Raw genomic sequence first — 26,959 nt, forward strand, 5'->3', positions numbered from 1 at the left:
GGGCTGGCAGGGGGGGATGGTGACCGGTGTCTGCTAAATTTAGACCCCACTGATGAAAAAAAAAAAAAAAAATTTTTTTTTTTTTTGCAGGCTCCAAATTTAGCCGGATGCAGCTCCCACTGAGCACCACTCCATCGCGCTGCCGCCGCCTGCACCCCTTCAGCCCCGGCGGCCTGGAGTGGGCACCGTCTCTTTCAGTCCCCAGAGGGTCACTCCCGGCCAGGGATGACCCCCGTGCAGCCCAGGAGCAGCTGAGGAGGTCAGGACCATCTTTATTGGAGGCAAGGCCACAGCAGCCCGGGTGTACACGGCAACACGCGCTACGCTACGGACACCACTCCATGCAGGCAACCACGGCTACGCACACACAGGGGACGCTGGCTGAGCCCCCGGGGTCCCCAGCTCTCAGGGGTCCCCCAGTGCAGCACTGGCACCAGTGCCCAGCGGGTTGTTTGGGGGTTTGGTTCCATCCCACGCACGTGGGAACTGGGTTGAACTGGGAGGCACTGGGGAACATCAAGGCCTCGAGTGCCCCTCAGCTGCATGGCTTATTCCTCCCTGGAGCCAGGGACAGCTGGGATGAAGTCCCAGCCCCTGAGGGTCCCCCCTGGGCTCGGGACCTTTGCACCATCAGACTAAGGAGGTGGGGAGCTGGCAGGCCCAGCCTATGGCAGTGTGGAAGCAGACTGGAGCTGGGTCCCCTGGGGCTGGGATCATCTCCCTGGCCATCAGAGGGGACATCTGGGTTGGAGCCTGGCAGAGTGCTGCTGGTGTACCACCGTCCCAGAGTGGTGGCCCTGGGCTCCCTGTGCCCTGCAGGACGTGGCTGGGTGTTCACCCCTGGGTTTCAGCTGCTCACCCCTGGCACTGCCAGGCCCGAGGGTGCAGGCACGGGCACAGTGCCCTCCTGCTCCCCCAGCTCTGCCAACCACAGCAGAGACCCCAGGGCTGCTCTTTGCCCAGAGCCCAGCAAAGTGTGACGGGGGCAAGGAGCAGAAAACCACAGCTGATTCCATGCAGGTTCTGGGATAAAACCCTGGCTGGAGGCTGAGTGGGCAGGGAAATAGAACCAAACCTGTTGACCTTGTGTGCTGCCATCCCACAGACTGTCACCCTCCTGCTGGCAGAGCTCTGCAGATGGCTGAGGTGGCTTTTGCACCGGCTGTGAGGCACTGCTGCCCTTGGCAATGGGCTGGGGAGATGGAGGCAGCTGGGGCGTGGGACCTGGGCTTTGTTTGGCCTTGCTCCATCTGCTCTCACCTGGCTACTCATAAACAGCTGCCCTGGGGGACAGGAGAAGGAGGAGGAGGAGGAGGGTGGATTTGTGCACTGCAGTGACGCCTGCCTGTGCACACAGGTCACCAACAGGTCCCCTCCAGCCACTCTGGAACAGTGCTGGCAGCACCCTCTGCCAGGAGAATGCCACTGACTGGGGACCTGCAGCGTCAGCAGGGACTGAGGGGGCACTGGGGAGGACAGGGTGACTCGTGCCAGCCCTGTGGCAGGGACACAGTGGGGACGAGCAGGATTTTTCCTGCCCGCAGTGACACCCACGGGGCACACACAGCAGCACAGGAGCTCCAGCACCCGAGGGAGCTGCCTGGGAGCAGGCTGAATTCAGGATGTGGCTGTGCCCTGCGTGCAGGCCCACTGCTGGAGGCACTGGGTGACTGCAGAAGCAGCCAGCAGCCCTTCCCATGGGCCAGTCTTGGCAGCTCCTGGCTCTGGGAGTGCATCCAGACCACCACAAACTCTGTGCATTCATCTGTCTTCTGGTCCCTGTGCATCCTGGAGAGAAACTGCATCCCCTGATCTGTCCATCCATGGGTGATGCCACCAAAGCCTGCCTGTGCATGCCAGTGGGCCCCAGCAGTCGTGCAGGCAGCATCTGTGAGGCTTTTTGGGTTTGGAGAGGGCTCTGGGGAGGCCTGGCCCTACAGAAAGGGAGGTGCAGCCCCCCTGCCCCACTCCCTGCAGCCCAGGAGCATCAGGGGCAGCACCTGACACACAGGGAGAGCACAGCCTGGCAGAGCTCACTGGGAGATGTCTAAAAGGTGCTGGGGACACCTTCAAGTGAGAAGAGCTTCTGATGTCTTGTCCTCAGGGTCTCCAGCCCCCAGGAGAGGCTGGCAGGCTTCAGGAGAGAGGAAAGTCCACATGGAAGGAGGTGCCATGGAGGACAGCCAGCAGAGCAGGGAGGTGGTGTCTGTGTCCAGCCTGGGCTCCTAAAAAGGTGACCCCCAGAGTCCCTTTTTTGTCCAAAGTTTGCTAAATAAATACATAAATATGAACACAAAGCCCGGAGCTGGGGCCGCTCCCCCCAAAATCCCTTTTTTGCCATTTCCCTGTAAAAACACAGTCTCCTGCCATCCACCCCAGGCTTGTCCCTGTGCACTGTCTGTCCCCAGCCTGTCCCACAGCTCGTGGCTCACTGGGCTGGCAGCAATGGCTCTCTGCATCTCTCCCAAACCCCACAGCACAGAGGTGAGGGGCCGAGATGGCTCCTCTGGGCTAAGGAAATAAATAATTCCTCCCATTGCAAGGACTGGGGGACAAAGCCAGTGCACTGAGACATCAAGTGGTCTTCAGGAGGAGGATAAATAAATAAGTGGAGCTTAGTGCTGCCACAGGAGCACATTCACTGGCAGCTTGGCTGGAGGGTATTTAAATAAAGGGGGGGAAAAAAATCCCAGTCCTGGTGCTGCTCCAGCAAATGTGCTCACTGCATGCCAGCCTGCCTTCTCCCCCTTCTTCCATCCCAGCTTGAGAGGATGCTTCTGTGGTCAGGAAGGAGCCTACAAGACCTTCCCAGGATAAATAATCCCCAGTGGGCTTGGAGGGGGAGTTTCTGTCCCCAGCACAGGATGGGGATTTGGGGACCCTGCATCAGGCAGGTGGCTGGGATGCTGAGTGCTCCAGGCTGTGGGTCCTTGGGTGATGCTTTAATCCCGAGTTCGGCTCCTCCTCTTCAGGAAAAAGAAGCTGCTCTTCTGGGGGGGGCCCAGCAGCATGGGCACCTGGCTTTTATGTGTAATTTTGACCTAAAATGAGGTAGAAAAACCCAGCTCAGTAAGAGGGTCCTGAGCCCTCCCAGGCACCCTCGAGCCCCAGGACCCTCAGGGGTGACCCCATGAAGCTGGGAGCAGCTCAGCACCGGGGTGAAGAGCTCTGGAATCACATCCAGGCAGTGCCAGGATGGGAAGAGGAGAAATGGTAGGGGACCCTGCTGCAGCTCCCCCAGGGAGGAATGCTGCTGTGCCCATCCAGCAAGAAATGGGTGTGCCATGGGTGCAGGGCATGGAGTCACAGCTGCTCGGGCTCTGTGGCCACACAGCAGGAGCAGCAGCCTCCCTCCAAACCCAGCTCCAGCCTCCAAACCCAGCTCCAGCCTCTCTCCAAACCCAGCTCCAGCCTCTCTCCAAACCCAGCTCCAGCCTCCCCCCAAACCCAGCTTCAGCCTCCCCCCAAACCCAGCTCCAGCCTCCAAACCCAGCTCCAGCCTGTCTCCAAACCCAGCTCCAGCCTCCCCCCAAACCCAGCTCCAGCCTCCCTCCAAACCCAGCGGCTCTGCCAGCAGGAGCCAAGGCTGTCCCAGCCTGCTGTCCTGCCACCCCCGCTGCCCATGCCCACCCCTGCTGCCCCTCCCTGGGCACTCACGGTGCAGGAGGGCTGCATCCAGGGCTCCCCATCCACCTGCATGGGCAGCAGCTTGGACGTCCTGCGAGGCACAAAGAAGGGAAGGCGGTGACACAGGTGTCAGGTTCCGCCGCTGCTCGGGCACTCGGTGTGAAGGGGACAAATACCTGATGACGACGGAAGAGCACTGGGCCAGTCTCTTCCCCGCACTCTTCAGCCCCGTGTAGATCTGCCCCATTTCCATGGCGCCTTCCAGCCCCACCACCTCCAGGAGATGATCGCTGAGGTCTGCGGGACAGAGGGACCGAGCTGCTCCCCCATCCCCAGGTGTCCCCCTCCTTCTGCCCTCCCTGGAAACCTCAGGGCCAGCACAGCAGGGCTGGTGGCACTGAGGGGATTTATCCTGATGTCCTCTGTGTCCTGAGACCACCAAACTGGGTGTTTCCAGCGCTGGGCAGTGCTGCTAGCCAAAATCTTTGGAGGAAAAGTCTGAAACAGCAGCTGGGCCTGCATGGTGCCAGCCCAGATCCCACCAGCCCTTGCACAGTTTGTTTGCAGTGTATGAAGTGATGGCATCCCTTGCCTGGGTGCCCTGGGGTGCTGCAGCTCCCCAGAAGCCAGCAAACATGGCAGAATATCTGGTCAAATCCCAGGGTATGGCCTCTTCTCACAGCTTATCCTGCTCTTCTAGGCCACCAGCAAGGCCACCTGACAATGGCACAGCTCTCTGCCCCAGGGTCCCCTTGCACATCCACCCCATCAGCCCTGGGGAATCCTCTGAGCCTCCCATTCCCTCTCACCCACCCACGAGTGGGGATGTCCCCAGGGCACCAACCCTGCTGTCCCCTGCAGTCCCTTTGGGGCTGGCTTGCCCTGAACCCACTCCCTGCTGCCACCGGCTCACGCAGCAGGGACAGTGGCAGTCAGGGATGTGACACTGCTGCTCCGGGGGGCTGGTTCCCAGCCCAGCCCCAGCTGTGGGGGTGGTGGGTGCAAAGCCCAGCACTTTGTGTGTTTTGCTGGCTGCTTTCTGCCCCGCTGCTCCCCCTGCCAGCACTCGGGGCTGTCCCTGCCCACGGCGGTGGCTCTGGTGGCCTCAGCAGTGGGTGGGAGGTGCCAGCTGGGCTCAGCTGCTGCTCCCAAACCCCACATCCAGGCTGGCAGCGCTGAGCCGGAGCCTGGCAAGGTGCTGACAAAAGCCCTTGGTGCCAGCTCTGCTGTTGGGTTCCAGCTCTTCCTCTGCCATACAGCGGGGTCACCCCAAAAGACACAGAGCTGATCCCAACTCCTCCAGTGCTGCTGCTCCAGAGGTTGTGGCTGCCCAGGACCCCTGTGCTGACCCCACACTCCCCTGGTGCCCCCCACTCACCCTGCACGCAGAACTTCAGCTCCTTGGCATCGGTGACCACCGTGCCTGGCACCTTCTCTGGCACCTTCTTGCCCAGCCTGTTGTACCCACGCTGCTTCTTGGTCTCTCCCCACAGGTTGGAGCCCCCGTACATGCTGGGGATGTTGAGCACAGCAATGCCCTCCAGGGATGTGTTGCTCAGGTCCAGCAGGGTCCCATCACACTGCCAGGCACATGGGGGGTGTCAGGGGGGAGCTGTGCCCGCCACAGGGAGCCCCCTCCTCTCCCCACCACAGAGTGTGGGCTCCTAGCACAGAGTGGCACTGGATGGTCTCCAGGGGACACTGGCAGCTCCAGAGTGGCTGGGGCTGGAGATGCAAATACCCCCCTCACTTTCTCCTTATTGTGAACTCCTTGACACTCCTTGTGCTGCTCTCCCCTCTGCTTCCATAGGAGTTTTACTAAAGGTCCAAAATGGCAGTTTCAAAAAAGCAAATTCCTGGAGGAGCACACAAAACCTGGGCTAGACTCGGTGCTGTCACCAAAAATGGGAGGCAACACCACCTTGACCCTAAAGCAACTTCCACCCAAGGAGCTCCAGCACCTGCCTTCCCCCTCTCCTTGTCCAAACTGACTCCAAAGGACTGGAAAGTTTGGCTGCCCAAAATGTAGCTCAAACCAGTTTGTCTTCAAGTGCCATTTGGAAACTAGAAATAAGGCTGGAAGGAAATTAGGGGAAGGTGTCAGAGGGAAAAATGTCAAGTTTTGGAGAGCAAAGCACAGCACAGCACACAGAACTGGCATCCCAGGCTTCACTGTCATGCAGCAGGACTGCCTCAGCTGAAAATTCCCTGTAAAAGTTAAAATATCCATTGCCTGCAGCTTTCCCACAGAATTGAAAGCAACAGCCATGGAAATGCATTTCTTAACTTCAGATCTTCTCACGCTACCCAGACACGGATCCCCTTCCTAAATACCTCTGCTGAAAGCAGCCACTTTTCCATCCAGCTTGAATTTCTATAAAGCATTCCTATTTTCCTTGAGGCATCTGCTCTTTACCTGCCACTCTGTGCTTCAGCAAATCCCAGCACAGCTTTTTCCTTGCATTTTGGTGATGCAAAGGCACGTCTGCCCTCACTTCTTGTGCTGAGAGGAACAAAACGGGCTAATAAGCCCCTTCTGCTGCTCCAGTTCTGCTTGTTTTCCTTGAACAAAGGTCTAGAGCTTATTTTTCCCACCCCTCTGGCCCGTGCTGAGGAGACCAGCCCCGTGTTTGAGGAGCTGGGCGCTCACACCTCCGTGTGTCAGATCCTTCCTGCCTCCCCTGGTGCTGCAGGATCTTATTTTTAGCCTCACACTGAAAGCAAAAAAGCAGGAATCTTCTGGTTTGGGAGGGAAGAGCTGTCTCTCCAAAGCTTGGAAAGGATGTTAATCCCTTCCTTCTCAATACATGGTAAGGACACTGTGATTTGTAGGAAGAGAAGAGCGCTCAAGGCTCCGATGAGCAGCGGCTACCAAGCCTCGAGCACCATCCCCAGCCCCAGGCACCTTTCCCACCTGCCCAGCCTCGCTGGGACGGGATGCAGGGAGCTGGCTGCCGGCAGTGAGGATGCTGGGATGCTGCAGGAGCCTGCTCCTGCCCAGGGCCGCCCACGCCTGCCCAGACCGCGGGCAGGAGCGGTTCTGGATCCTCCTGCGGAGCCCTCCCGCTGCTGCCAGGCAGCCACAATGGGCCCTTTGAGCTGGGGCAGCTGACGGCGCTGGCAGCGAGGCTGGAAGGAGAAATTTGCAGCTGGGGGAAAAAGCAAATTCATTTCCAGGAGTTGTAGGGGGGAACGAGTGCCAATTTCCAAAACAAAACTGCTATTTCTCTGCGAGGCTGACAGTTGCCTGGGAGCTGGAGGGAGGACAGGCAGCTGCTTTCAACTTCAAATGCTGGGGGATTAACACTTTCCTGGCCGTGGGACACACACCTAGTGGGGAGCACCCCGAGAAGGAACAGGGGGGCACCTCGTGCCCATCTCCAGCAGCATTCAACCCCGCAAACACGGACTTTTTATCCACCCTGGGTCAGCGCAGCACGGATGGGGAAGGGGGTGGGATGGTTGTGATGCTGGTCCTGCCCCTTCCCACAAGTTCCCAAGGGTGCAGCTACACACCCCAGGCTTTGGGAAGGGAAGAAACTCCCTGTACAGAAGCAGGCATCAAAATCCCTCTGCCCGTGGCCACACATCTGCAGGGCCAGCTCTGCTCTGCGCCCACCACCAGCACCCTGCACCCACCACCTCTTGCAAGTGCTATTTTCTCCCCTCACCCTCCAGCCTAAGTTATAAAAGGGTGGATTATCCAGAGATAGGGAGAGACGGAAGTTTACAGCCCAAATCCCCAGCACAGAGAAGTGACAGCACTCTTAGCAACCACGGGCCCTCCTCCCAGCTCTAATTAAAGGCTGTTTCCATGTCATCCAATGAGGGCTGGGAGCAGCTCAGAATTTACAGGGAGAATGTTCCAGGCATGCTCTCAAATACAGCTGGAAGTGGGGAATACAGGATTATTCTTCTGCCCACAGCTGGCTGGCTTTGTAGCAAGCACTGTGTAGTGGAATAAGGGGTCCTGCCAGCCACCCTGTCCTTCTGCCACAGTGAGGGGTTAAAGTGGTGGCACCCTCTCCTCAAACAGCTGAGGGATCCATAGCTCCAAAAAGCCTTTGTGCCATGGCTAGAGCCAGGGACCATGCCAGGAAACCCACCTCAACCTCAACATAGTCATGGAGCTTCTTGCAGGTGGCTGCAAAGGTCTCTGATGTCCCGAATTCGAAGTACCACAGCTTGTTCTTCATCCTGGGGCACAGAGACATGTCACTATCCCACTTGGAAGCAGCATCTTCCCCAGCCAGCAGCAGGAGGGGCTGCCAGAGACTGAAGGGAGCTGCTGTGATGGGGACATGAGCCATGGATGAGGACACAAGCCATTGTGGAGAGGGACCACCGGCACGCTGGCCCTGGGGAGCTGTGTGGTGGGACCAGGGTGTGTCTGGGGGCTGGGGGGCTGTCAGAGGGGGAGGATGGAGGTGCTGGGTGCTCCCTAGGCATGAGATGTGCTGTCAAGAGACAGGGCACTCTCTGGAGGGGATGTCCCACACCTCAGCAGCCTCAGCACCCTGCTGAGCAGCCCCTGACCGTGGCTCATTCCCTGCATCAGCTGCTGAGCCAGGCTTTGAGGGGGAGCTGTGAGCTGGGAGAGGCTGTAATCCAAGAGGAAATAACTTGAGGGCACTCAGGGATTTTTCTAGCAGGTATTACTAAACCTGGGATGGGGGTCACCAGCCACAGCTCCTGCTACCACCACCCCATTTCCGTGCACCCTGAGCACAGCAGGAACAAGCTGCAACCTGCTGCCTGCCCTGCCCTCCCTGCCTGGCCTGCTCCTGCCTGCCCTGGAATTCCACACTAATTGTAAAGCATGAATGAACCTAGCTGGGTGTGTGGCTGAGTTTGAGCAGCCTGCCACACCGCAGGGGACTCGAAGAAACATCGCAGACCCCCACCACGCCTGCCTGGACCCCCACCCTGTCAGTGCCTGCCCTGCCTGTCCCCTCAGGCTGGCCAAACACCAAACCCTGTGGCAAGGTGCACGGCAGTGGCAGGGGGTCCCCCCAGCCCCAGCTCTCAGGGCAGCCCTCACCTGCTGTTGAATTTCTCAGGGTGCTTTTCTCTCATGATGTGGAAGCGGTGGGCGATGGAGGCGTCCTGTGGGGGGCACAGAGACATCAGAGGCACAGAAACAGAAACAGAGCCCACACCTTGTGCCTTCTGTGGGCACGGGCCAGGGGAGGGGTGCTCAGCTCCTCATGCTTGCCACTGGTCCCTGTGGCACGATGACACGGTGTCACTGAGGATGACACTGATGGCCCACTGTGGTGCAGGGAGCCTCAGCCAGGCTCTTCCCAAATCTTCTTAGAGGAGACATAATTAGTGCACTTGGCCTCCTTCCCTCATCACAGGGGCTCTGCATGGAGGGGATGATGAGAGGGGAGGAAAGGCAACCAGTGGAGGAGTGGGGCTCTGGGGACACCCCAAAACCCTGCACCCTGAGAGCTCCCCTGGCAGGAAGGCAGCTCTCCTGGAACTCATCACAACCTCGCCCTGTGCAGAGTGGGGGTGTTTGAGCCCAGCTCAGGAGCTGTCACCAAATGCCACCTGCATTAGCAGGAGCCAATGCGAGGCCAGAAGCATTCTGCAGTGCTGCAGGTGAGTGACCCCTGCCATGGTGGCACCCCTGGAACAGGACAAAAATGCTGCAAACCCCTGGGAAGAGAAGGGTTTTCCCCAAAACACTCCTGCTCTCAGGACTGACCCCCATGGCACAGGGCTGGCATCCTCCCCAAGCTCCCTAACCTCCCTAGGTCAGGAAAACCTGCTCTATGTCCTATAGGACCTTCATCAGGTTGCCTCCTTCATAGCCTGGAAGGGAAAGAGGATGAAGGAGGATGAAGGGAGCACAGCCAGGTCATAGTCAGGTGCCAAGCACTTGGGGGTGCTGCTATGGCACCTGGGTTCAAACACCAAAGCAAGGCTTTGCTGATGTCTTGGCAGGTGGGGTGTCCTTGTCTTTGGCACCCCACACTTCCCTGAATCCTGTTTAAGCTCCTTTCACACTCATTCTTGCAACATTCCTGCTGGGAAGATAGAGATCCCATGCCTGCTTATGCATCTCGGTGCTGCCTTTACAAATAACAATAAAACCAGAAAAAAACCCCAAAAAAACAGGAGATGGAGGGAGGTTGGGAGAGTGAGCAAGGAGGAACAGGGAAGGAGAAACCAACTCCTGCCCCATGGAACTCACCACCCCAATGGAGAAGTAGTTGTTGATGATGGTGGATGGGACGGGATCCCCGTTGGCCTCCCTGTCAGTGGGAATGATGTCGATCTGCCAGCGGTCCAGCATCACCTCTGTGCTGTGCTCTATGTCCTTCAGGACCTTCATCAGGTTGCCTCCTTCGTAGCCTGCAAGGGAAAGAGGACAAAGGAGGATGAGGGGGAGCACAGCCATGTCCTAGCCAGGTGCCAAGCACTTGGGGGTGCTGCTATGGCACGTCCTTGAGCAGTGGCAGAGATTTTGGCTCATGGCAGGGCTCTCCAAATGGAAAAGCTTGGGCAGGACCCGGCCTCGGAGGGTTCAGAAAGCAGCAGCTGCTCTTTTTGGAAGGAGTTAGAGGTACCAGGCTTAGATGCAGCTCTGAACTGCACCCCAGGAGGCCGGGAGCCTCCCCTGGGACGGCCGTGCTGAAGGGTTCCCGAGGGCCGGCCCGTGCTCACCTCCTCCCCAGCGCAGGCACCGAGCGAGGTCATTGCCCGTCCCCAGGGGCAGGACGGCCACCGGGGGGTGCTTCACCAGGTTCGCCTTATCTGCAGTTCAAGGGACAAGAGAGGGTGGGGCTGTCAAGGCTCATTCCCTGCTCCTCTCCATGTCCCTCCTCAGCCAGCAGCCTGGAACGATGCTGCTGGCAGGATCACCACCCCGCTTTCCCTGGGGGAATATGGGGAATCATATTCCCCATGGCAGATCACCAAGGATGCAGGTGGATGATGCTCTGCAGGAACACAGCTGTGCCTCGCTCACCTATGCAGTCCAGGATCCAGCCCACCGTGCCGTCCCCTCCGCAGGCCAGCACACGGAAATCTGGGGTGTCCCGAAAGAAGTTCAGCCTGGGGAAAGCCAGGAGAGACCAGGGGTGACGTGGGGAGCAGGGCCCGGTGGGAGGGGGCAGAGGATCACCCGCAGCAGCTCCGTACCCTGGCGTGGGCCCGCCCCGGTCCAGGTTGTACACTTGGCGTGGGTTGAGCAGGTAGTGAAACTTCCGGAGCACCCTGGGAAGAGAGAGACGTCAGGGATGCCAGGAAGGTGATTCCCACACCAGGAGTGATGCCCAGCAGCTCCCAGCCCCGGGGGGAAGCTGTTCCCAGGCAGATCCCCACCTACCTCTCCCCTTGCCTTCCTCCACTCTTGGGGTTCACAAACACGAGGAGCGGGTGTGTCCCGGGCTGGGGGCTGATCTGGGGGGCACAAAACGCAGCTGTGAATTCCTCAGCTGTGCAGTTCAGTGGCAGAGCTCACCTGCAGCACCTGGAACCTACCTGCAGCCCTTGCCCATCCACTGTGGTGGAGTTGAACTTGAAGCCCTGGCTGTCCTCGGGGCTGGTGCTGGCAGGGGAGTCGCTCTCCGAGCGCCGGCAGTGGGACTGCCTGTCCTTTGGGGAACCGAGGCGTGGATGCCCACACTGCCCAGGAGGCAGTGCCAGCAGCCAGAGCAGCCTCAGCAGTGCCCTGTCACTGGCAGCGAGGAGGGGAACACTTACCAGGACAAGGGGGACACTTACCAGGACAAGGGGGGCACTTACCAGGACAAGGGGGGCACTTACCAGGACAACTGGGCAGATGTAGGATGGGAGCAAGATGTGGTCCCGCAGAGGGCCCCCATCACACTCTGGCTTCACATGGGAGGCACACTTGTTGTGGAGCTGCAGGGGTGGGAGGAAGGGATGTGGAGCAGAGGACACCTGTGCAGGAGCCCAGAGCTGGCCGTGCAGGCCCTGTGGGAGTGCCCCAGCCCTGGGTACTCACCGTGATTTGGCACCAGACACAGTGCAGGCCAGTGATGCCCTGGTAGCACTTGATGCTCTTGTGACACCTGTCACACTTGGCAGGTGAGTTGCCCTCGATCCAGGTGTGTTGCATCACCTGCAAGGCACGGGGACACGGTGGCACAGCACCCACTGACCCACAGGCCCCTCCCTCCTGCTAAGGGTGTCCGTCAGGATTTTGGAAGCTTGTCCTGCAGGGATGCTGCTGATCCAATCCTGCCCCTCTGCAGAGCCACGGCAAATCTTGGAGCTGGGGGTCGTGTGGATGCCTGGGGACTGGGGATGGGGTGCATCCTGCAAGGCTCTGGATGCTGGGAGTGCCCATGAGCTGCTGCCCAGGATGTGAGGGCCAAAACCCAGGGGAAGAAGCCATGGGGAAGCAGAGCAGGAGACCAAGGGGCCAGGACACCCAGTGGCTCAGAAATGCAGCAGCTGCCTACTCACAGTTGTGTTTTTCTTGGATTTAACGTAGGTGCTGATGCAGGAAGCAATGTCTTTGGACACACACCTCTCGTGGACCGTGTACTTGCAGACTGGCGAGAGACAAAAATCACAGAGCCACAGAATCACTTAGGTTTGAAAAGCCCTGGAACACCTCTCAGTCCAGCTGTTACCCCAACACCACCAGGGCACAACTACCCCAAGTGCCACCAAGAAAGGGGTCAGCATCACCCCCCAGCATGGCAGCTGCCCCCTCCCCACCCAGCCTGCAGCACCCACGGGGCTCAGCCCTAAGAGGGACCAGTGGATGTGGCAGGAGCCAGCAGTGTGGGAGTGCAGCGTTCTGGCAAGGGTGCAGGACTCACAGGAGCAGCAGAGGCCCTGCTTGCGCACGCCCAGCAGCATGGTGCGGCAGAAGTTGCAGTAGGCAGGCTTCTTGAAGTGCTTCAGCCTCCAGGCATGCTGCCCGTCATCCTTCACGTTCTGCAGGGCAAGAGAGTGGAGGGTGGAGGTCACTCCCCTGCTGCAGAGTCCCAGCACCCTCAGCCCATCATTTTAATCAACTTTTCCTCCTCTAAAACCCCCATGGTGCATCTGGGAGTTTGCTCCTGGCAGGATCATGGGCTCCCCCTATTCCCCTTCTCTCCTGGAGCTCCCCAGAGCATCCCTGCCACTGCATCCCCCTGGGCACGTCCAGCTCCAGCTCCCACGGACCCTTGGCACAGCCCAGCCACAGGGAAGATCCTGTCACCTTCCTGCAGCTGACAGGAAGGTGATTTCACATTTGGGGCTAAGCCACCACTGCCACCATGGGGTGACAAAAGCACAAACCTCTTCATCTGAGGCCAGGCATGAGTGCTTTGCAGGAGCCAGTGAAAATTCTCTGTTTTCTTGATTTTTTTCTGTCAGAAAGTCTATCCCCCCACCCCACCTCTCCAGGGCAATCATGGGCACCATGAGCAAAACCATCTTTCCCTGCAAATTATTACCTGATGGCCAGGGATGCACTTGAAAGAAATGAAGACCAAAAGGATGGAAAAACAAGACAGAGAAATAAAGGGGGTGCCAACAACCCCATCTTTGCTCTTTAAGCCTCACTCTACACGAGGAGATGCCATTTTAGGTATCTAAAATGCAGGAGGGATGCTCCTAGCAGAGGCCCTTCCTCAGGGGCTGGGGCAAGGGGCAGCTGTGACTGTGACCTACTCATCTTAGGTTTTGATTAAATGTTCATCCAACTGGAGAGCACTGCAATAGCAAGGAGCAAGCCCAGCCTGCTTGGGCACAGCAGCTCAAAAATGAACTTGGAAAGATTTGGGGAGTGAAGGGGGCAGGGTGGGGGTGTCAGCAGGGGCTGGGGGCCAGCGTGGGGCTGTGTGGTGCTGTATGAGTGCGTGGGTGGGCTGGACCAGGTGTCCTCAGGGACACTCACAGTCTCCATCCCCAGCAGGACCAGCAAGGGGATGGTGGTCATGCCACCCCGGATCCACTCCTCCAGCGTCACCGTCCCATCGTGGTTGTAATCGATCTCCTCCATCATAGCCTTCAAGATCTGCAGGAGGGCACAAAACGTGGTGTGTGACAGTGATGCCACCCAGGGCTCTGGCTGAGAGCCTCTGCAGCTGCCCCTGTTGCCCCCAGCCCCAGCACTCACAGGTTTCAGCTCGGTGGAGTCCCACTCCAGGTACTCAGCCACGTGCACCATCTGGTTGATGATACGATCCAGCTCCTAAGCACACACACAAGGCAGGGCCCAGGGTTAGGGATGGCTCCAGGCATGAGCAGAGCAGCCAGCCCCAGACCCCAAGGTCTGCATTCCCATATGCCCAAGGCCACCCCAGTCCCACCCACACAGGAGGGGCAGCAACACCCCAGTCCTCAATGGGTGCTCCTTCTTTCTTTGGGTCCTTCTGCCCTGAAAACCTGCAAGAAAATCTGTAATGGGTTTTCCTAGAGGAGAACTATTCTGATAAACCAGATTTTATTTGCAGTAGGTTTCATGGGCAATATCTAAAGAACAAAGAGAAAACATCATAGGAGAAGGAGCTGTGCATGACTTTTTTCTTCCCTGAAATACCATGACCTGATGTAGTGCTACAATTCTTGGTGGGTGGATTTTTTCCTAGCTCCTGCTGGATGCAGCAGAGCTGCCGTGTGATTCCCCAGCTCTGCAGTCCAGCTGCTGCTTTCCTCCTCCCTTCCCATATCCCTGCCCCTCTGTGGAGCCCCTCAGCAGGGCAGTGGACAGGTTTCCAGCCCCCTGAGCTGCCCTGCTCTCTGTCCCAAGGGAAGGCTCACCGAGCTGTCCAGGAGGCCGTTTCCATCAGTGTCGTAGAGGCGAAACATAACTGCAGGGAGGAGAGAAGCTGCTGATAATTAGAGCCCAGCCCCAGGGCACCCAGGGCTGCCCCAGATCCCTGTTCCAGGCTGCTGGAGCTTCAGGGTGGGAGCAGCAGTGTGCTGGCTCAGCCAGGCTGAGATGTGACCCAGGGCTGTGCAGTATCAAGGCCCTCGGGCAGACACTGTGCTGAGCACACCCTGCATGTCCCTGCCCAGTGCAGGGGGCTGCTGGCACCCCCTGGCAGGGCCACTCATCCCAGAGGCTGCCTTGGGCTGCCCATTGCTATCTCCAGGAGGGAGAAATAGAACTGCATTCATAGAATCACAGAATAATTTAGGTTGAAAAAGCCCTCTAAGATCATCAAGTCCAACCATTAAGCAGCACTAAGATAGAAATGTCCCACATCTCCATGGCTTTTAAATACCTTCAGGGATGGTGGCTTCACCACTGCCCTGGACAGCCTGGTGCAGTGCTTGACTACCCTTTTGGGGAAGAAATTTTCCTGAATATCCAATCTGAACCTCCCCTAGTGTAGCTTGTGGCCATTCCTTCTTGTCCTGTCACTGGATTTGTCCATGCAAACTTCCACACAAGTAGTAAAGACCCAGGCAGGAGCAGAAGGGGATGCAGAAGGGTTTTCCCAAGTGGACAGGAGCAGCCAGACCCCCCTGCAGGTGACACCTGAGCCACTGGTCCCCCTCCCCACAGCGGAGCCCAGGATGACACTCACACTCCAGCTTGTCTTCTGCTCGTCCCCTCTCCAGCAGGGACAGGTAGCAGACAATGTCCTTGAGGTGCACCACCTGGGCCACGGGGCTGGGAGGAGGAGGAGGGGTGGCTTTCAGGGAGCTGGAGCCTTTCCTCAGGCTGAAGGGCAACCTCTTCTCCACGCTCCTCGTGCCTGTGGGCAGGGAGAGAGCCACACACAGGGATGACACTGGACCAGGAATTGTCACCAGGTGGGACGTGGGGACTCTGTGGCAGGGACCCATTCAGCGTGGGACTGAGTGACACCACAGGGCCAGGGCTGGACACAGAGGGGACACAGGAATGGGCATTTAAAGGGCACTTGGGGCTGGGTGCCATCACAGGCTCAGGGCTGGGCAGTGCCACTCAGTCCTTGGGATGCAGACTCCTGTGGCACTCACATTCTCTGAAAAATCCCTACACCCAGGATATTTCTCCTGGGAAGCTGAGAAGCCTCAGAGAAAAAGGAAAACAATTCTTATCTCATTTGCTTCTCCTGTGTTGTGCTCATGTGGAATGTGTTTGAGATTGTTTACCCACAGGTGATTGTTCCATTGGATTCTGCTGTGAGTTGTTTTCACTCTTTGGCCAGTCAGGGCCAGGCTGTGTCAGGGCTCTGGAGAGAGCCACGAGTTTGCATTATTATCTTTTTAGCCTTCTGTAAGTATCCTTTCTGTATTCTTTAGTATAGTATTCTTTAATATAATATAGACCATAAAATAATAAATTAGCCTTCTGAGAACATGGAGTCAGATTCATCATTCCTCCCTGCCACGGGGGTCCTCACAAATACAGTAGAGTGCCACACCTCCATCACTGCAGCTGTGGGCAGGATGGCAGCTGGAGCCCAAGGAAACATGTCCTGGTGGGAACAAGCATCCACCAGAGGAGGAAGCTCAGTGAGCAGCAGGGCAGCTTGCCAGGGTGCCAGGACAGCCCACGCTCACTGATGCCCGTGCCAATGGCAGGAGGGATGCTCCTGGCAGAGGGGCCCTTCCTCGGGGGCTGGCAGGGGCTGGGGCAGCTGTGACCCACTGCCCCATTTCCCCTCCCTACAAGATGCTGCCAGGTAATTAAGACATCGACTGATGGGGGCTCTGTGGGATGGGATCTGTAGCTCAAGTTTGCAGCAAAGGTGTCAAGATGCCAGGAACTGAGTTTGGGAGGTCACTGCCACCACGCTGGGCACTTGAGCAGAAACTGGGGATGGCTTGTCACTGCCCCAGTCCCCCTGTGGAGCTCCAGCCAAGCTCACCTGGTGACTGAGGGCTGAGCAGAGACACGGAGGAGATCTTGGAGGAGCCCGAGGAGTTGTGAGCAGAGGTGGTGCCAGTGGTGGATTTCTGGGAGGATGATCTGGACCAGCTGGGGGAGGCATTGGGGATCGATGCCAGGGTGAGGGATGCTGGCTGTGGCTCAGCTGTGTTGCTGTGGCAGCCCTTGGGCTCGGGAGTGTGTCGTCCCAGAGCACTTCGAAGGGTTTTCCCATTGATCCCTGCAAGCAGACACGCCCAAGGGCAGTGACACCAGGGTGTCCGTGCCCCTTGCTCCAGGAACTGGTGCTGGCTGCTTGCCCTGGGTTCTTTCTGCTAGCCCCATGCCTCTCTGCCCTGGCATCCCAGCCCCAGGGCTCTCTGAGGGGCACCACAGGAGGCCCAGCAGCCCCCAGCAGCGCTCACATCCCTGGCTGATGGACAGCACAGTGCTCAGAGCACGGAGGATGTGCTCCTCCATCACCAGCCAGAGCTGGGGGACGTTTTCCCTTTCCCTTTGCAATTTATAGTCCTTTCAGCAGATGTCTCCACAAGCCACGAATCCAGCCAGGAAGGGCTGGGGAGGCAGAGTTGGGTGCCTGGCACACACAGCCTGCTCTGGGTGCAGCTGAGTGCAGGGTGGCTGCTTGCACCAGTACCTGTGACAGAGGCACAGGCCACCTCAGCCTGCACAGAGATGCTGCCAGAGTGACTTGGGCTCTGAATGTGCAGAGGAAAGGGCAGTGCCATTGCATCCTGGAGAAATCCCTCCCTGGAGCTGCACAGGGCCTTGGCAACCCATCCCACAGATGGGGTGTCTATATGCCACCCCTTCAGGTGCCACCCCTTCAGGTGCCACCCCCCAGCCTTCATTCCTGTGGGCAGTGTGGGAGCAAGCCCAGCGTGCTGAGGTGCCCCAGAGCCCAGCTGGGTGGCAGGGCTGGCTCACCCAGGGTGCTGGGCTGTGACACTCCAGGGCTCTGTTGCTGGCTCTCGGGGGAGGCTTGGCAGATCTTACGCTTGAAGGAAGTGAAGAGGTGCTGGCAAAGCTCCTCAGGCACATCAGCCTCCAGGTAGGTCTTCATGAAGAGGCAGAAGCCCTCGTAGTCGATGGGCTGGGGAGCAGACAGAGGAGGAGGAGGATGGAGGTGCCCCAGGTCACCACGAGGGTGCAGAGCTGCCAGTGGGGCTGCATGCCCTGGGGCCCCCTCACTGGGCACATCAGCTGCAGAGCCCTCCCCAAAACTGCTGCTTTCCCAAATCCAGTGGTTGGAGTAACCTGAAGGGACCCAGAGGCAGCAGGGCCAGAAATGCCCAGTGCCAGCGTGGCTGAGCCAGGTGAGCAGGGACAGCAGCCAGGGCAGGAGCTGGGGGAGTGGCAGGGAAGGGCAGAGCAGTGGAACTTTCCAGCCCAGCCCCAGCCCCATGGGGACTATCCTCCTCCTGAGGACTCTGTGTCCCCTCCTCCCCTGCTGGGCACTGCCATTGTGTGAGGACGATGACTCCTCAATGGCTTTTGTGGCCCCAGCTGGAGTGGGGGTCCTGTGGTGCCCTGGAATAACAAGGTACCTTTGTGCCCCTCCCTTGCATGTTCAGCCCACTGATTTTTCTCATTTTGCCTTGATTCCAGTGATTACAGCTCTGTCCTGCTGGCACACCAACAGGTTCCTCTGAAAGCACCACTTGGAAAAAAGAATCCCAGCCTTCTTTAGAGGAGAGCAAGAGGGCACAGAGCTGTCCCATCCCCATGCTGGCCAAGTCATTTGCTTTTAGGGGGAGAGCAAAACCCTCCCAGATTCAGCCTGGCAAGGCAATGCCACCCAAAAAGCAGGGTGGGGTGGGATGGCCATGCAGCGGGCACAGTCTGGGCATGGCCGGGGAATCAAGTCCTGGGTGCAAACCCACGGGGAGAGCTGGGGGCCAGCAGGCAGCCCTGCCTCCTCCTGGCTGCTCCCAGCTGGGGGAGCTGGGCTTGGGGAGCTGCAGGGGCTGGGAGCTGCCAGCAGCACGGGGGACAGCGGCGGGCACAGGGCCGTACCTGTTCGGGGTTGTACCTCGAGAGGACGCCGTCCCCATTGAACTCCTCCAGAACATCCTTCAGCTTCTTGGTGGAGTCTGGGGAGACAAAGGCACCTTGCTGAGCACGGCCCCGCTGGGCTGCCCCTGTCATCCACCAGCAGGGCGCTGCAGAGGGGTTTATCTGCTGCGTGTACAATTTCTGGATCCTTCCGTGCCTAGAAGAGGGCAGCCATGCCCTGCTTCCCCTTCCACCTTCAGAGGGCAGGGCAGATATGGAAAGCTGGCCTGGGAGCTTTACATACACAGAGAACTTCCTCCTACCAGTATGAAAATAAACACAGACCCAGGACAAAGCAAGGAAGGCGTGATCACACTGCAGTCCCAGCTGCTCTGGTGTGCTGAGCACACCCTGCATGTCCCTGCCCAGAGGCTGCCTTGGGCTGCCCATTGCTATCTCCAGGAGGGAGAAATAGAACTGCATTCATAGAATCACAGAATCATTTAGGTTGGAAAAGCCCTCTAAGATCATCAAGTCCAACCATTAAGCAGCACTAAGATAGAAATGTCCCACATCTCCATGGCTTTTAAATACCTCCAGGGATGGTGGCTTCACCACTGCCCTGGACAGCCTGGTGCAGTGCTTGACTACCCTTTTGGGGAAGAAATTTTCCTGAATATCCAATCTGAACCTCCCCTAGTGTAGCTTGTGGCCATTCCTTCTTGTCCTGTCACTGGATTTGTCCATGCAAACTTCCACACAAGTAGTAAAGACACCCTGGCTGAGTGTCCTTAAGGCTGGAGTGTCTGGAGGGACATTCATCATTTCAAGACAGGGAAAAAAAGGGAAAAGCAGAAAAAAAGATCAAGGTGAGTGAACATTCAGCCCTCACCTTCACACACCTCCCTGGGCATGTGCAATTAAAAGGTTCCCAGCCACACCAGCCTTGTTAATTACTGGGAAATCCTCTCTCCACGTGGGGGCTGTGCTGGCTGTGATCCCCCCAGCCCTCTGCTGGGAACAGAACCTGGCACTGGACCACAGCTGTCTGGGAAGTCTGGGGCACTCAAGGAGAGGGATCCTGGCCCTCCCCAGAGGACCCCCAAATCTCATTCTCCAGCCCAGTGCTGAGCCATCCTGCAGGGGAGAAGGCAGCTGCAGCCTTGCTGGCCACACTTGGGTTAGTGAAACTAAGATGCCCTCAGTGTTCTGAGTCCAGCGTTACAGATGGTGTTTCATGCTCTGGGGTTCAGGAAAGCAAAGCCCATCATCCTCCAGAGAGGCAGAATGAGATGCAGAGAGGGACAGAGCACACACACCTCTGCCTGCAGCCCTGAGTGTCTGGCTGGTGGGCAGGAGCACGGCCCCACTGGGGACCACGAGGAACCTGTCCCCAGCCTCACCTTTTGATGTACAGCGTCCCCAAGGACAGCCTCACAGGGCTCACCGTGTCCCCTCTGCCTCTCAGTCATTCTCCCATCCAGCCTGCTCACCCCAGGGCCATGCCAATTCTGCAAAGCAGCACCCTTGTGATTTTACACCCCTTCTCCCTCCACCCTGTGGTTTTCCTGCTCTACCCTGCTCTGCTCTCAGCACCTTCACGAGCTGCACCGCTTCTCCATCCACTGCTGCAAAAAGCACGCCCACACTCCAGCTCTCTGGCAGGCAGGACCTCAAAGACCTGGTTTTGGACCTCTGGGCTTCGCCCAGGCTCTGTTCCCAGCTTCTCCCAGCTCCAGGACCCCTTTGGTGCTGCTGCAAATCTCCTTTCCTCGGCAGGAGCCGCAGCAGAGCGCTGCTCTGCAAAAGCACTAAGGAAAATTACCGCAGAGGGCTGGCAGCCCAAAGCACGCTGTGGAGCAGCTCTGTGTGTTTGGGAAGAGCCAGTCTGCTTTCCTGGTTGGCATTTCACTCTGCTGAGGAACGTGGGAGCCGGCCGCCTTCAGACGGACTGAGCCCAGCTCACGTGTGCGGCCCCCAAAGCTCCGCTCAATCCTCCCGGCCAGGCAGGCACAGGGACCCCAACCAGCCAGGCTGAGGGCTCAGGGGCTTTCCCAAAATCTTAAGGAATCACCTAGTTTTCCAGGAGGACACTAAGGAAAGGTAGGACACCAGTCCAGCACAGACCAACAGGACTTTTGAGCTCATCCAACCCGCTCTCCTCGTCCCGGGGTACTCACAGTCCGTGTACTGCTGGAGCTGGGCAAACTCGGTGGGGCTGAGCGAGATCCACATGCCATCACTCATCTTTGGGCAGCAGGGACACGGCAGGGGCCACCAGCCACTGCTTTTGTGCCAGCCTCAGTGCCACAGGTCCCAGGCAGAGCTCGGTCACATGGGCACGGCGAGGGGCACAGGCGGCTCTGGCACTGCTGGCATCGTTCTGCTGAGCCTGTGGGGAACCAGCCCAGAGCTTCGGGGCACCTGCTCAGTACCTTTCTGCCTGGAGGGGACAGAGAGAGAGGAGGGGGTCAGCAGGAGGCAGAGACAGGGTCCTGCTGTCCCTGGGGACAGTCACCCTCAGCAGCGGGTGTGTGAGCTTGGAAATGGGGTGCCAGGGTGCTTTGCCCCCCTGCAGATGTGGGGGATCTGAACCCCAGGGAGCAGAGCCTGTGGGCTGCAGTGAGGAGGAGCACAGGGCACCTCACTGGTGAGCATTCTCAGGGCTAGGTGGCCCTGGGGAAGCTCCTCTGCCACAGAGCCAGCCTTGTGCCAGCCACAACTCGCACTGACCAGAGGATGTGGCTGACAGAGATCAAGCAAATACCTTGGGCAGAGAAAGGAACTTGTCACCCCCAGAATTTCCCACGGGAGCCCAGCAAGGGGAGCAGAAGGAAGGGCAGGAATATATAAAGAAGATGCAAAAACTGGAGGCAGGGAATACAAGAGAGTAGAAACCTCCAGTGTACTCCTGCACCTTTGAAGCTGGTGTTTACTTGCAGAGAATCACTGTAAATGAAAATCTATAGTCAAAACCGGATGCAAGGGAAAACCCTGTGCCACAGAAAAACCCTGACTAAAGGGCCCTCTCCAGCCCACCCATTTACAGGCTTCACAATTTTTTTAGTCTTTTTCATTTAACCAAACTGGTCATCAGGCAACGGGCAGCATTTGGAGGAGGTGGTTGCTCTCCAAGGAGTTTGATCTCCATTTTAGAGCTGTTTCCTGCTAAATGTTGGCTCCCAGTTTCCACCAGCCTAAGCTGACGGAGTGGAGAAAGCAGAGAAAGGATGAGCTGGGAAAGATCACAGGACTTGGGATGGTGCTTGGGGAGCACCCAGATCCCCCAGCTGGCTGCACCTTTCCATTCACAGAAAAACGCCTTTGATTAAGAGGAACAAGTAATTTTGGGGAGCCCTCAGGTCCCACGTGCCACACCAACCCCACACAGAGTCCCCAGGGACATTCACATATGGGGGTGCACCAGGAGCAGTCACTTAACCCCCCATCCTCAGGATTTTACCCACATTTCTGTACTAATGCTATTCTGGCTCTACATTCAGCTGCTGAAAACGCTCCAGGGCTAGAGATGGTCCCAGGGGCAAAGCCTGGTGTTGGCAGAGGAAGGAGCAAACCCTCCTTGGGGCTGTGGGGAGCATGGTGACTGCTGAGGAAACAGCACAGGGCTGAGCATCTGCCTGGATGGCTGCCAAAGGGTTTTCCAGCTGCAAGGAGTGCCTGCACACAGAGAGGAGCCCACCAAACCCTGGCTAGAGTTCAATGGCACAGCCCTCCTTAGTGCTGTTCAGTCCTTTCCTCCCAGGAGGACAAAGTCACTGGGCTCTTCTTCCTCCCCTCCATGGCCTGGGATTTCTTGGCTGCTGCCTCTGAGGCTGCCTGGAGAGCTGTGGGGCTTGGGGACCCCAGCAGATGCTGCTCCTGCCCAGAGGCTCAGCAAGGGCTGTCCCAGGACAGGGAGCAGGGCCCTCGCTGCTCTGCCCCGGGGCATTCCTGGTGGGATAACATACAGTCCTGGGGAAAATCTCACCTTCCCACCCTCACTGGGGCCCTGCAGCCCCATGACAACTTCCCTCCAGCCTGTGACTATCCCAGCTCGGTGCCACCAGCCGGGGACAGGCTGGACACAGCAGTGCTGTGGCTAGGGAAGAACAACCCAATGTCTTCCCACAGTGGCTTTGGTTTTGCGGGGATCTTCATCTTGCTGAAAGCACAAGAAAGAACGTGGTGTTTGCTCCTATCCTGGATGAGGGGGTTGTCCCAAAGTACTTCCAAGGCTGGTCCGGAAAAGCTCAGTCTGTAAGAAATGCCCAGGGATACACACAGACTTCATGCTTCCTGGCACACAAGCTGTTTGATTTGATCAGAGCCTCTTTTTTATCCTAAAGTTATCCAAGGAGAGGCTGAGAGTGCAGAACTAGCTAGAAGAAAAGGCAAAGGGGGGGAGCTGGCTGGCTCCAGCTCCCTGGAGGAGTTTGGGGGCACTGAGGGCAGCAAAAATATCCCTGGCTTCTTTTAATGGCGAGTGAGGGGGTAGCACAAAGCTCCAGAAGGAAAGCAAAGCACAGCTAATTGGGCCATCCCAAGGGGCTTTCCCCCAGCAATTGCTGGAATAACAAATGCCACTCCTGGCACGTCAGCCTCGGATTTCAGGAAGGGCAGGAAAAAGCCTCCTCAGGAATCCAGCTGCTCCTCGTTTGGCCGCCCTCTGAATTGTCAGCGGCAAATTATGTTCTATTAAATCAAATTTGCCTCTCTCTAAAAATAGCTCCCTACTAGTGTTACAAATAACACCGGATTACCCTGCCTGGAGGCGCTCACCGGGCACGGCCCCTCTCCTCTCCCCCTCCCTGCTCCGTGGGCACCGGCCTGGCGTCACTCAGGGCAGGGCAGGACGGACGGGGGGGACCTTGGGGCCTCCCAGAGCTTCCTGGGGGAGCAAGCAGCGCTGGAGCTCTTGGAGAGCTGCGTGGAACTCCTGCCAGCTGCAGTGATGGAAGAGGTGCTGCTGGGAGCATCGATGGGCGCAGCTCCGTGGGAGCCAGGGCGCAGCCATGTAGGGCCTGAAATACATCAACGAGGGAAATGCCAGGCTGGAGTTAGCCATGGGCCAGCCCCCAAGGGGAAGCGGAGCCTGAACATGCGGCAGGACCGAGCCACAGGCAGTGGAACAGGCCCATGCCCCTAACAAAGGGCTGTCCGTGGGCAGCTCTGGTGTTCAGGGATGGGGAATCCCAGAAGCAGCAATGGGATGGCAGAGGAGCTGTTTTCCCAGGCACACATCCCTGTCTGGAGCCTCTCCACCAGTCCCCAGGCGCTGGCTGCCCGGTGCTGTGTGCATGGAGGAGCCAGCTCCTCATGCCACAGCACAGTGCTCTGGGGTCACCGTGGCACTGGGAGACCTTGTTCCACTGCCACCCACCTGGTCCCTCAGGGCCACAGCTACTGATGGGGACCAGCTCTGCCCACGCTGGGGCACAGAACCACAGACAATGGGCTGGCAGCTTCCAGGTGCTGGCAGAGCCTCCAGCCTCCGATCAGCTTCACAGCAACGTGCGCATGGGGCTGCAGCACCTGCCCTGCAGGAGATTTCTGCTCCAGACACCCTTCGGGAAGGAAAACCATCGGCTCCTTGAGCTGCAGGAGGTGGCACGAGGAGGCAACGCTGCTGCTGGGCACACACACACACGTGCAGAGGCTGTGGCTCCCTGGCAGCAGTGCCGGGCTCGTCCCTGCTCCCTGCCCGGGCCTGCAGAAGCCACAGTCACGTGCCACATCTCCCGGGGCAGAAGCATGGCAGGTCCCTGCAGGAATGGCATTTTCCAGGCCTCCCCCACCATCTTTTGGAAAGATCAGCCTATTTTTGTGTTAGATGGGGAGAGGCCCCTGAGGCGGTGGGTGGAGTATAAATCCCTCCTGTCCCACTGCAGCAAACAAACCCCAACCAAGTCACGCTCAAACTATTTTCTGCAGCGACAGGAGAAGGCGCTTTCCTGCATTTTGCCAGCCCAGGAGGACACTCGGGATTGGCTTTTTCCATTCTCCAAACCTGTTGCTGTCTACACATTCCCCTGACCCTCTGACCATCACCCACACAGAGCAAGGCACGCTGTCCAGGTACCCCACAGCAGCTTTGCTCTGTGGCCGAGCACCCTCGTGGCAGCAGGGTGATACAAGGTGCTGGCAGGGGTGCTCACAGCATCCGTGCTCTCCCCCTCAGTGACACAGGGAGAGGCGGGTGGCTGTAGCCAGCTCTCCAGCCCCAGGGCTGGGCTGTGGCTGTACCAACTCCCAGCTGGGTGCTGGGAGAGCTTGGCTCAACCTTGTGACAGCGGGGACCCAGCACAGCCTCCCTTGGAACAGCCAGGGCCAGGACAGCTCATACCCCAGAGACACCAACAACTTCCTGTCTTACTACTGTTGGATTTTTAGAGAATAATTTTGCTGGCTGAGTTCAGAGCAGACTGGATCTGAGTTTGGATGCCTTTGGAGCAAGGCCCTTCCCTTTGCCATCACCCCTGCAGGTCCCAGTAAAACCAGACCTTGTCTCATGGAAAAGCCCTTCCCCACTCCAGACAGGGCAGCAAATGCTGGGCCTGCAGCCTAAGGACTGGGATACACCCCAGGATCCCACCTCCATCACCTTGCACATATAAGCCCAGGACTTCAGGACATCTACAAACCTGTCACACGGAATCCCTGGTTCTCTGTCCCTGCAGGAATCCTATGGCCACGAGTCCTGTGTGTTACAACCACACCTTGTGCAGGACAGTGCTGCTTCCTGGTACCTTTGAAAGGCATTCTCCCCTTTCATCCCCCAACACAACCTGCAGAACAAGTCACATCCAGCCCCTTCCACGGGCCAGCCACACCAGCACCGCCTCAGCCCTGCCAAAGCCTTCCAAAGCCAACGGCCCCGGCAATTTTTACCTAACAAGAAAGACACCAACGAGCTTTTCCAGCCTGGCAACACACAGGAACAGCTGGATTGGGCTGTTCTTCTGCCCAGCCAAAGGACGGGTGGTTTTATAGCCAGGCTGGGAACCAACACACGCTGGGACACCAGTGAAGGTGGTGTAGGGTGGTGTAGGGTGGTGTAGGGTGGTATAGGGTGGTGTAGGGCGGTGTGCCCCCCGGGCTGCTTTAGGGGCTGGTTGCCATCCTCCTCACCCTGCGGACCAGGGTACGCTGCCCTCTCTCCACCCCTCGGGAAGCTTCCTCAGGAGCGGAGCTACACACGGGGGAGCCCCGATCCCCAACCCCAGCACTTCCCCACTCCTCCAGCGCCGGCACCGCTCCCGAAACCGCTGGGGAAGGGCTCCGGGCTGGCCCGGGGGAGGGTGGCGGACTCCGAGGGCAGCAGACGGAGATCGACGTGCGCTGCCGAGCCGCTCCCGCGTGGGGTGGGGATCCCGAGCGGATCGGGGGGTTACCCTCACTGAAAGGGGTGAGCCCGCAGGCGTCGCCAACTCCCCCGCCCAGCCCCGCGTCCCCCCGCCGCTGTCCCCTTACTTGGCGGCGGCAGCGCGGTGCCATCGGCGGGACCGGCCGGGGCGCTCCGGCGGCGGCGGCTCCGTGGCTGGCGGTGCCGGCAGCGCTGCTCAGCCCGGGGTTCCGGGGCTGGCGGTGGGCCCGGGGCAGCGCCGGGAGCGCCGGGGCGGGAGCAGCCGCTGCGGGGGAGGCGGGAGACGTGTTTCCACGGTAAAACTCATTCGTGATGAATTCCCACCTCCCCACAGCGGCAGGGGTTTCCCCGCTTCCCGATGACCACGCAGACCCGAAGCTCCCCGTCCTTGTCGCCGTGCCTCTCTCCATCCCCAGCGCTAACCCCGTCTTTGTCCCCATCCCCTCACACGTCCCCATCTTCATTCTCCTTCATGTCCCCATCCCCATCCCTGTCCCCATCCATGTCTTCATCCCATCCTTGTCCCCATCTCTGTCTCTGTCCCCATCCCAGTCCCCATTTCACTCTTACTTGGGCCTTCCCTCCCCCTACACCTCGGTCTCTCACTTTCGAACAGTTTCACCCATGGCAAAGGTTGCTCTTTCCTCAGGAACAGAACAAACCACTGAAAACAAACAAACAAAAAATGCCAAAACAGATAAAAAGCATTTTTATTTTCTTTCCATGACGCGTCTGCCTGCCTGCTTGGGAGTGACACTATTTCAGGCATGTCTATTATTTATGTTTTGCTATATTTATATTAATTAGAGACGTGATCCATGCACGTAGTTCTCTAACTTCAAAAAAAGCAGAAGAAGGAGACTGACAGCTGGGACTGAACCTTCTTAAGAGAAACAGGAGCAGGTTCCACAGCCAGAGCTGTTCACTGTGCCAATCCTAGATGACATTTCTGCTCTACGTGGGGGATCTCTCCAGCCCCAGCCCCACCTTCCCTCCCTCTCTTCTGGCCGGGACCCCAGAGAGGTGGGTTGGAGCTCTTGGCTGGGATGCTGAGAATGATGAAGTCCCCAGAGCCACACCAGCTTTAGGGGAGACAGGATCATAGAATCATTTAGGTGGGAAAAGACCTCTGAGTCCAACCATTGCCTTTTGATGGTGGCACTGGTCAT

General features: G+C 58.3%; 1 protein-coding gene across 1 annotated transcript; it reads right to left on the minus strand.

The window, feature by feature from the left end:
- Positions 1 to 267: 267 nt before the first annotated feature.
- LOC121342176 (diacylglycerol kinase beta-like) lies at positions 268 to 26,014 on the minus strand. Its single transcript, XM_041416389.1, has 25 exons — positions 25,898 to 26,014; positions 20,608 to 20,870; positions 18,449 to 18,525; positions 17,360 to 17,525; positions 16,413 to 16,652; positions 15,141 to 15,311; positions 14,368 to 14,417; positions 13,724 to 13,798; positions 13,502 to 13,621; positions 12,435 to 12,552; positions 12,073 to 12,161; positions 11,609 to 11,725; positions 11,407 to 11,505; positions 11,122 to 11,235; positions 10,967 to 11,040; positions 10,780 to 10,854; positions 10,607 to 10,692; positions 10,303 to 10,392; positions 9,830 to 9,990; positions 8,669 to 8,733; positions 7,734 to 7,824; positions 5,006 to 5,207; positions 3,804 to 3,924; positions 3,658 to 3,718; positions 268 to 3,041 (listed from the first exon to the last, which is right to left on the minus strand). The coding sequence occupies exons 2-25, from the start codon at positions 20,672 to 20,674 to the stop codon at positions 2,943 to 2,945; spliced, it is 2,628 nt and encodes an 875-aa protein (XP_041272323.1). The 5' UTR covers positions 20,675 to 20,870; positions 25,898 to 26,014; the 3' UTR covers positions 268 to 2,942.
- Positions 26,015 to 26,959: the final 945 nt, after the last annotated feature.

The sequence above is a fragment of the Onychostruthus taczanowskii genome, unplaced genomic scaffold (genome assembly GCF_017590055.1).
Source record: "Onychostruthus taczanowskii isolate IOZ18803 unplaced genomic scaffold, ASM1759005v1 scaffold51, whole genome shotgun sequence".
NCBI lineage: Eukaryota > Metazoa > Chordata > Aves > Passeriformes > Passeridae > Onychostruthus > Onychostruthus taczanowskii.